Source organism: Typha latifolia, chromosome 1, assembly GCF_019914945.1.
Source record: "Typha latifolia isolate L0001 chromosome 1, TyphaL0001v2, whole genome shotgun sequence".
NCBI classification, from domain to species: Eukaryota; Viridiplantae; Streptophyta; class Magnoliopsida; order Poales; family Typhaceae; genus Typha; species Typha latifolia.
The window spans coordinates 23,606,293-23,616,945 of NC_133086.1; the positions used below are offsets into that span (position 1 = coordinate 23,606,293).

The 10,653-nt window shown below is 39.6% G+C and overlaps 1 protein-coding gene across 3 annotated transcripts; it reads right to left on the bottom strand.

Annotated features, from left to right (window-relative positions):
• Positions 1-286: 286 nt before the first annotated feature.
• LOC140790690 (uncharacterized) lies at positions 287-7,195 on the bottom strand. Of its 3 annotated transcripts, XM_073140896.1 has the most exons (9): positions 6,962-7,195; positions 5,424-5,527; positions 4,488-5,324; positions 4,100-4,397; positions 3,109-3,318; positions 2,314-2,487; positions 1,724-1,921; positions 1,480-1,593; positions 287-938 (listed from the first exon to the last, which is right to left on the bottom strand). In XM_073140896.1, the coding sequence occupies exons 3-9, from the start codon at positions 5,285-5,287 to the stop codon at positions 606-608; spliced, it is 2,127 nt and encodes a 708-aa protein (XP_072996997.1). In that variant the 5' UTR covers positions 5,288-5,324; positions 5,424-5,527; positions 6,962-7,195; the 3' UTR covers positions 287-605. The 3 variants fall into 3 exon arrangements, with proteins under 3 accessions (XP_072996997.1, XP_072996989.1, XP_072997005.1); XM_073140888.1 differs by having other exon boundaries at positions 4,488-5,613; XM_073140904.1 differs by having other exon boundaries at positions 4,488-5,527; positions 6,844-6,994.
• Positions 7,196-10,653: the final 3,458 nt, after the last annotated feature.

The following is a 10,653-nucleotide window of genomic DNA, read 5'->3' on the forward strand; positions in this document are numbered from 1 at the left end:
GTAGTCCCTGTATACGAAGCCACATGGAGATGTCACTATTGCTTCTTTCAGCTAACAGTATTATAGATAGGAAGATCTTTTAAGTTGCAGTATGTTATCCCCGTAGTATATATAACGGATTAATGCTCTCATCAATAACACAAAGTAGATAACTGAATGGAGAAGTTTATTTCAATTGTTTAGCGGTAGAAAATAAAATTTCAAGTTATCTCTTTGTGTATTGTATTAGCATTTGTTCCATATTCGCCACATAATTTAGACAGGGAAGATGATTCATTGCACTATATAATACCAAGCTAAGTTTGAAAATTTCATTCAGTATAAAGTTAACCTGTAAAGTACTATATAGTAACAGAATATACAAACATCCGAATGTTCTTGCAATAAAATCTATATTTCTGCACATTTTTTCCTTATAGGCACTCACCGCCCGGTGCCATCACCCCGTCCAATAAAATCTATATTTCTGCAATAAAATCTATATCCTGATTTGTAGTAGTTGCTGTCCTTGATATGTGTTTGCTTTGATGTTTCAATATTCTCTTTTGAAAAAGTTCACTCTTTACAAAAGAAAAGGATGACCATTTGCAGGGCTTGAAATATATTCATTCAGACCATACTTCACAGAGGAGCTTATATCTTGCGGTAGCTTGTGAGTATTCTTTCTGCGTAGCATCTGCTGCCCCATTGGATGGGGAAACTGGAGGAGTTTTATCGATTATGGATGTGAGGGGAGAATCTAGGTCATCCAAATCATCGTCGCTGGTGTACCCCCTCCTCTGAATCATTGATGCCCTTCTGTCCAACCCAATTTTGCCTTCCACATCTGCTACCTTCTCACCCACATCGGATGGTGCAGGGGAGGAATAGACAACAGGAGCCGCAACACATGGGAAGCTGCTGGTTAGGCCTTTGTCTGACAAATGCTCCATCAACCTCTGCAAGATATGAACGCCACATGATACTGACATTAAAGAGTGAAGGTGTCTGCACTAGAAATAACATTATACGCCAAACTGAGAGGCAAAATAATATTCCAAGAGAAGAAATTTTAGATGACAATGAAGCTAGTGTTTCTAGGAAAAAAAGGCTGATAAGATAGAGCAAGCTACATGCATGCAGACTTTGGTACCATCAAAGCTCTTCCTCATTTCCTTTTCTTCTTCTTTCTCTTTCCCCCATTTTTGGGTAACCCCAACTTATTAGAAGGAAAAGATGGGGGACGACAAGTAGGTTTGACAGAAATTGAATTCTGGAACTAAAGCTTCGAGCGCAGAGAAAGAGAGAAATTATGAGAAATCTCATCATAGTAAAAGGCTTCGCAGTGTAGTGTATGTTTAAGCCCACAGGGCACCATTCACTCATGTGACTTTGCAGGACAGAAGATAAAAGGACTAACACTTCCGTTACGATACTTAAAGAGACACTTTACAAAGTTACAACTTGTGAGTTAGTTTGAATGCACCAGAAAACACATACCTCAGAATTCAGTTCCTCCAGGATTATGCCAGGAACAGGATCCGGACAGAACTCATCAGGTGTAAAATTGCAAAGTATCCTTGTTACTAAGGCAAGACCAATTGAAGGACAGACCTTGAATTTCAAGCAGAAAAAACAAAGACTCAAGTCCAAGCAGAAAATGTGATCAAGAAAAAAAGAAGAGGATATCAAGTGATGATAAAGTTTATTAAGTTCAAATGAGGAGCTATATGTCACAACTAACCTCTTTCCTAATGGTTCTTTCGAGAAGCATGTCCTTAGGGAGCATCAAGAGGTCACTCAACTCATTAAGTAGATGGAAGGACTTTGATTTCGCAGTCTCTCTTCTGTTAACATTCTCATCAGCATCTTGGGCATCGTTTCCAGAATCATCAGCATCAATACCAAACAGATCTGTCAACCATCTGGACCAATTGCCAATCTGCAGAGAGGCAGTTTTTCCATCAAGTTATGTAAACACCTCTTTGTTTCAACATTGTGAACACACTCCTAAATACCATCATATACGCTAAGCTGCACATCAAGTGTTTGTCAATCTGCTCCAGATTATGTACTTCACTGGTTCAGGAATTTCTTATCTAATAAAGGACAGGGTTAAGAAACATCTATTTGCATGTAGTTCTGTCATGTGTCCACTACTGCGTTCTGAGCACATATACCATGGTGAATCATTCATTCTTTCCACAAGTCATAGCTCATTTTGGTTCAAAAACAAATGCAAAAAAATAATGGAATTCTTTCTGATTTAGAAACAAAAAAGAATAACTTCTCATCTATAAGGCAAGAAGAATAGCTGACTGATATTGCACGTACAGAGTTTTTAAGTTGCGCTCCAGATCTGAAGCTCAAATCCCCAGCTTGAATTGGCAGAACTTTTGCATCAACAATTGGATCCGATACAGGATCTGTTGGCATCTGGCTCGCTGATTCACGAAGAATGGCATTAAACATGGCAACATCCAAACGGGCTACACACTGTTCCATCACCTAATAATGCGAAAAGGAGTTGATTAATATTACAAGTTAAAAGTTGCAGGTGGGTGTTAAACATGATCAATGGAGCATTCAATTGTCCAAATATGATAGAAAGTAGAATTGAGTTAATGAAGGCAGACTATTTACGTGATGCTTAGGTATTGAACATGATCGATGAAGCACATAGCATCCTTTTGATGTCCTATGATCTAGGATCAGGTTGGAGGAGGATTATATTTTAGTTCATACATACGAATCAACAGTACTACTATTTACGTAAAGATAGTATATGAAAACTAAGAAAAGAGAGGCAACAATGTGGTCTAATATTTCAATTATGGCCTACATGCTCAACTTCAAAAGTATTTTAATGGAACAAAATAAGGATAAAGAGAGTCCAAATTAGAACGATACACTATTCTGGTTTTATTTGGTAATGGAGATAGGAAGGTAAATAAAAGGAACATTGAGCGATACAATATTCCGAATGACACCGTAAAAATGAAAGGGAGAGAGAAAACATGTGGGATATGTCTATTAGTTTCTGATTGGAATTGCAAATCATGTTTGTTCAAGGTACAAGAAATATTTTCTTGAAAAAACTAAGTGCAGATTGTCTCTACCAGATCATACCATTTTTGCCAATACAGGTAAGCAGCCACACTCATGCCCTCCTGCACGAAGTGGACAGAGTCTGCTGAAGGCATCACGAAATGCACTCTTCCATAGATTAATTGAAAAGTTTCCTTGCTGCTGATCACCAAAAGCTGGTCTTAAAAACCCCCCAAATTCTCTTGTTGTGTACAAATTTTCTGCTGGAGATTGCATGTGAGGGGTCAATGCCTGAAATCATAACTATATTCATTAGAAATTTATGTAGAGAGTAAGTTAGTGACCACACAGGATGCTAGTACTTTATAGATAATAAATCTCACGTGTTCTGCAAAATTCAACAACTTAGTTTATTTCCTTAAATTCCTATCTACATTTTAAACGGCAGCCTTGTTACGCAGGTGACTAAAGTAATGCATAACAACTATGCGCTAAGTAGGTTCTTATGCCGGTGCATATGTGCTCATGCAAAGATGTGATGGAAGCTAAGGCAAGAAAGAAATCTTCTAACCATGAAATATCATAATAAAAAATCAAGATGAATTCATACTGAAAGTCTCAACCCTGAACTGAAGCAATCAATGTGCGGTTGTAGCCTTGCAGGATAGCTGAAAAGAGAAGGAATAAAGAAAGAGGTAATAAAAGAAGAGGGCAGAAACTCTCTTCACATAACTATATCAACTGGTGACAGTGTAAGCCAAACCGCCAACAAAATAGTTGAAGAGAAAGCAAAAATTTCCTGAAGTGATATCTTACAACTAAACCCATCTGAATAGCTAACTGAGCATTTCAAGATAAAGATATCAACAATTCAACCATTCTTTGTTATATTCTATGCCCATTTTCTGAAACTCTATCAAACCATTACAGGTAGCATATGAAGCATGCAGAGATGTAGCAGCTAATAATTAAGGTCCAGAGGTTATTACAAGGATGAAACATCATGTAATAGCAAGAATGCTCGGGATATATGTCAATGTCTCGAAGGAAATATGTAGAAACGGAACTTTACCTGCCACCACACAGACTCAACAATGCGGGAGAATATCCAAGACTCTATCTTTTTCAGTGCAGATGTAAAGGCAACAATCTCCTGCCTGTCCTCTGGTAGCTTCATAAGTCCAGCATATTTTGCTTGCTTGCTACCAGAACAATTTTTCAATCCCAATGGGGTAGATTTCCCATCAAATATCTTTCCATTCTCATTCATCTCAAATGCCTTTGTGATCAGACTTGGTTGGGGTAAATTGCAAAAAAATTGAGAAACAATCTCTCTCAGGACAACTGTGTTCGACAACCAGAACGTCAACCTACAGAAAATAAAGAAGCTTATTAATCTATGATTTGGCACATGCTAATTTGCTCAAGTTGAAAGTATTATAATGAATAACCTGCTTTACCTTGAGACATCATTGCCACATGACTTGGTGACAAGCACCAGCCCAGAAACTGTACTTTTTGCAACAGTGGCCTTCTTATCAGGAGACCAATATTTACAGGCATGGATGTATAACCTTGAAAGACGCCGCGCAGGTGTATGAACCTTATGTGCTGAGCTTCCATGCTCTGCTGCCACAGAATAGAGAGAAATCTCAAGAGCAGCAACTTCTCTAAGCTCCTCCTCCAGCTTCTCAATCTTCAATGCCATCTCCTCAATTTTCTGATATGCACTCACCCTGCCATCTTCAACAATATTCTCTTCTCTATCAGCTGTTTCATCATCTGTTCCGGTACTCTGATCACAATTGGGAGCCTCATCCAAGACATCTATCTCCTTAACATCCTCGCTAGCTTTATCATCGATTTCTTCAGAAACCTCTGATGAAGATTTGGAAGGAAACTTTCTGATGTCCAATTTTTCACTGTTAACATTCTTAGCAATAGTAGCATCTTTGCTTGGTTTCTGAGATTTCTTTTGACTACTATTTGATGATCTAGATTGCAGTTTGCTATAATCCTGACGATTAGCAATGACTCTTGATGTACGAGGGTGATTATCAGTTGAATCTTTTTTTGTGATCTTTTTGGGAACCCTTGAAACTCTTTTTACCTTTTTGTATTCATTAGTTTGAGTCTCACTGGATGAAAGAGAATCTCTAGCAAGCTCATAATCTGATTCACCTTCCTTGCCTTGTTTCACTTCCCTTTCCATGTCACTTGAACGATCATCTCTTTCCTCCCCATTCTCTTTGGCACCCATTCCACAAGATCTTGATTTAATTATCAGAACTTGACACCTGTATGCACAATTGGCATAATCTAATGACTACATATTCTCGAAGCTCAGTGACACCTAATCCTTCAGTTGAAGCACATATTAGGTACTAATACTATACCCTTGTGTATGAAGGTATAAGCCTCAGGGTGTTCTTGTAGATATCCAATTAGTTACTTGTTAAGAGAAGAGCACTTGCGTCGAACTTTATATAGTTGTCCACACCTGTATACAATCTTCTTCATGTAAGATTGATTCCAAGATAATAGCTGCTACATCTGATCCTAGGACAATCATGGAAAAGAACTCAACTGCAAAGTAGCACGTATTTAAGCTGAGTTAATTTACTAGGCAACAAAGTATCAGCCTATCAGGCAAGAAAAGCTGATACAGTAAGACATTAGGAGGAGTCCAGATTAATGATGGAGAAAACCTATAAAACGTAGAAGGTGAATTACTTTTTTAAGGATGAACCTACATATGTAATTCATCAAAGTGAATAATAATAACGTGAAAAGAATGAAACAGAAGCACGTAAAAGCCAGATAACACAATCTAGAACTAGATGATAGGCAATTTTGCTGTAAAGAAAAGAAGGCAATTTTCGATGAGGTTGAAGTACAAAAAAAGCTTCCAGCAACTACAAAATTTATACAGAATGTTCCAATGAGAATGTCAGAACCTTGATTTGATCAAACATAGATTACTCTGATAAAAGAAGGTGCTATACAACTTCATTCCAACACTAAGTATTCATCTAATTAGAAAATCAAAACTACATATAGATAATAAAAAAATTGATCTTGCATTCATTCCATTCTGCTTCTCTGCATAACTTGACTGAGACTTAATGGGCTCATACATTGGCTAAATCAAGTATTTCAATATAGTAATACTATGTAATATGATGCATGCGCAGCCCCACAGTGCACGCCATTTTGAATGCATAAAGTTGGAAGTTTCATCCAACCAAATCATCAAAACAAATTAGCCATTTAAAGAGATTAATAAGAATGATAACACAATAGACAAATGGCAGTGGTTCTTGTGGAATTCTGACTCTTGATGACTGGCAAAAAAAAAAACCTAGAATCACATTATTGTTGTCCAATCACAGTTGCAAGATTACAGCTCTCCCAGAAGAGCCAGTTCTACCAGGAGTACTGAATTCCTAAATCAGGCAACAGGGAAACCCTTGGGGCATAAAGCGCATCCACAATGTAACTTCATGAAAAGCATCAATTCTCCAAACGGTAAATATAAAAATAAAGAAAGACGAAATTAAGGAAGTTATTTATACTTCTCCGCATCACAAGCCCGACTTATTGGACTATAGAAACTAATTAGAGTAAAAGAGAGCAAGATTCAGGCAATACAAAAATAGTGGAACCAGAGTGATAGAAGCCTATCCACAATAAGGATCTACAAAGCACAAGAGAGATGAGCTCACGCGATCAAAACTCCATGAAAGGTAAGGATCTCAAAATGGTAACAAACTACTCAAATCTACAGGAAAAACAAGAGGAGATCCAAGGCTTCACCAATCTAACAGTATCCAATTCAAATCCTACTAAAAGCCACACTATCGACTCCTCTTGTTGAAACACGCTCAGATGCCAGGCAATTGAGGCGGAAACAGAGACGGATAAAGAAATGCACCTTGGAATCCCTACGATCGAGCTCTCCGGAGCTCTAAAGGAAGACAAAACTCGCCCTTATTCTCCCAATAATCGAGAAAAAAAGAAAACAAAAAAAAGGGGGGGATTGACCGAAACAAAGAAATGCCTCATAAAAGAGAAGGCCGCCAAGATACTCCCACCCCTCTGTTGTTTTTATTCTTCTTCAGGCGAGGTTTTAATGCTCAACTTAGGAGGTGACCACACTTGGATGCTTGGAAGAGATTCATCTGCAGCCGGCTGGTTTATGGTGGCGACTCCCTGTCGGTGGATAAAAACGACCGGTGTTTACCGGTTGCTCCCGCTACATCATCGCCCTGGGAGATACACAAAATGACGAGAATGCCACTGGATTCTGCGGGTCTCTCGGTTCTATTGGGTATGGCTGGAACGTGGGGGTCCATAACAGCGAAGCAGCCGTTAGGCCAAGGCTTTCACTGCCGACCTTTTATTCCAGAGACCCAGATGATATACCAAAGAATGTAACACAAGAGTAATGCCTTATTTAATTTTGCAACCTATGAAGGATGGTTGATGGAAACGGGACAATCCTGGGTGCCGTAAAGTAGAGGTAGATGGAAAATCGCCATCCATCAAAATTCTGAAGCTAGGATTTTGGAAGTAAGCTACCTATAAGTTTGTAGAAACTTTTAAATATATAACATAAGAAACGTATGTAACTTCGCAGTTGAGAATAATTGTGGTACTTATAATTGAGCTACAGAAGCTATCAAGTTGAAATACTGACATTTTATGGTTGTATCTCAACTGAACGATTTTAACATTAATAAGCTCGTGTGCTTTCTGGATAATTTACAGAAGAATAGGGTACAATTCTTCCATGAGGATATCATGTCTTCCCCTACTACGTTGCCACGACTATGCACCAAAGTCGAAGCATATTCTAGAGGTTATTATAAGCAGCCTTATAAGTAAAATAATCAAATAGCAGGGGTGAGAAGGTAATTACCTGAAAATTGGAAGACAAAGTTCTGAAAGTTACCTTGCGGTCCCCAGAGTTGCGAGTCGACGTTACAACCTCTTTCCTCGTTGGCAGTGACCTGATTGCCATGACGCGGATCGTAGAAGTTACGTGCTCAGAACTGAATCCAAATACGTAAATCTGTCCAATCCCTCCTCAAATTACCCAAATACCCTCCAACAGGAACTATAAAACAGGGCAGGAACTAATCGTTCAACACAATTTGGGGGCAAATCAGTCCATTCCAGAGCTTCACATAGCTGGAAATACTATGTCAGGATCTAACGGGGGACCCAACACTGCTATCGGAAAGGGATAGTCCTCAGTCCTCACAGAATGTATTAATTATTGAAGACCTCGATAGATCAAGCAATTGTCGTTTATTAATCCACATCAACACTGCCAACAGTTGCCACTTCGACTTGTCCATCCTGGTCGTCTCATACAGCGGGATTGCTTGATTAGGAGGATAGCTATCACAGAATAATCATCGATATCCAACGATAAGGAAATGTTAGGATTAAAAGTGTAGCAATGGAAGGCATGTAGTTATTTTAACATTAAATATTAAGGTTATTTTGCGTTGATAATATCATCATTGCCTTGTAAATCAAGTAGAAGAAGACCTTCAAATTCCATTGTATGACGTATAAGCACCGGTTTTTAAATCAGTAAATTTCAACTTTGTAAAAAGAAGGGGCAATTGGGTCGAGAACCATAAAATATCTTCCATACGCACATTTGATAAAAGCAGTCTACTTTAAAACTTTCTTTAAAGAAGTATACTATAAAACTTAGTTCACCCAGAAAAGGAACAGGACGAATAAATAGTTCTTTTTTAAATGTATAATGAATCTAATCTTGTCTTGTAACTAAGAACTGTATAATCCAAATGGTACTCAAGAGCGCTATTCAAAGTGATTGCAAGGTTAAATTTTTTTTAAAACAGAGCTATATTCAGCTATTTTTAAAGGTTCCCAGACGGACAACTATCCATCTCGACCAAGGCGTACAACTCCGGTGGCATTGGGCCCCCCTCTCGGATCGATCCGGTTTGGGTTGTACCCCCTTTGTGCTGCCCAATCCGCAGCCCTGTTTCCTGACCTGCATACATGGCTTATGGTGTACTCAGCCAGTTTGGCTAAGGTAGCCTTACATTCCCGTACAATGCCCTGGACCTGCCATGGGCAAGGACGCTCCTCTCTCAATATCTTCACAAGCTGTTCTGAGTCCGATTCCACCTCCACAAACTGATCCCCACTCAGTAAGCTTAAACCCATTTTCATTGCCCAAGTCTTCGCGTGAAGTGGTGACACCGCTGGTGTGGGCTCCCACCGGACCATCACCACTCCTCCTTTATCATCCTGAATGATAGCTCCAGCTCCCACCTGGCACGCACCCAAGCGGAAAGCTCCGTCAACATTCACCTTCACCCGTCCTCTTCAAGGCCGATGCCACTCGACCTTCTCCTGCGTCACCTTTGTTGGTTCGACGTTCCTAGGTGGGTTGTATTCCTCGATCATGAGCTGAGCTCGTCTGGCCACCACACTAGCTACCTCCCCCTGCTCACCAAAAACTACTCAATTTCGTTGTTTCCATATGCCCCAGCACGTGGTTGCTATCAGCGCCCGGATGCCATCGTTACCCTTCCTGCACCTCCCCCAATCCGTAGTGATCCACTCTGATCCAACCAAGCTTCCCATCTCCTCTAGCTCCGGTTGCACCTGGCCTAATATGGTCCATATCTCTTTGCTGTACCGACACCCATAGAACAGATATTCTATAGTTTCAGTGAACAGCCACAAAGACTGCATTTGTCGTCTCCGCCGATCTGTAATGCATGCAACATTCCTTTGGTCGACAGTCTACCACTCAGGAGCTTCCAACAGAACAGCCTAATGCGTGGCGCCACGTTCAGCTTCCATAGCTCCTCCCAGCCTCGCCAATTATCATCTTCAACAAGCCTTAGAAAGCGATATATGGCAGCCGCCTTGGGGTTCCCCAATGGGTGTGGCCACCAGATCCAGGTATCCTTCGACTCTATATCCCCCGGTGTTATGGATTGCAAAGTTAAAATAGTACGTCAAAAGCTAAATTGTTACCTGAAAGGAAGCGGATTCCCTTTAATGCCGACTGCAGGAATTTCATGCTACAATTTGGTTAACTTGGCAGCATATAAATATCTGCCAAATCAGACAGAGTTAAGAGTTAAAAATATTATAAACCATCTTGCAGCCTGTTACAACACCGGCAAGAACCGGACTGCAGGAAATTTCTGCAGCTGGTGATGCAGAAGATTCTGGCCCAACCTCTAACAAGATCAATGGCCTGCATTAAAAAGATCTCTGAATAAATGTGTAAAAGAAAGTGTCCATGATGCATTATTTCCCCTATCCTGCTTTGCAAATGTATGTCAAGGTAAAGATAGACATGACAAGAAGCATCCATTAATGAGCTGAATTCTATTAAAAGACTGCAATGGCAAGTATCAACTTTAGGTTTAAAGCAAAGTTGAGATCTGTACTCGTTCAAAAGGAGAACATGATTTGTAAACCCCACCAAAAGATATAAACTAATAGCATCAAGAAAATAAGGCGAGACGAGACAAAAGAAGAAAGAAAAATCTACTGCAATAGAATCTAGAAAAGTAATAATAATTAAGAAAGGGAAGAGCGTCACAAAGAAGCTGATTA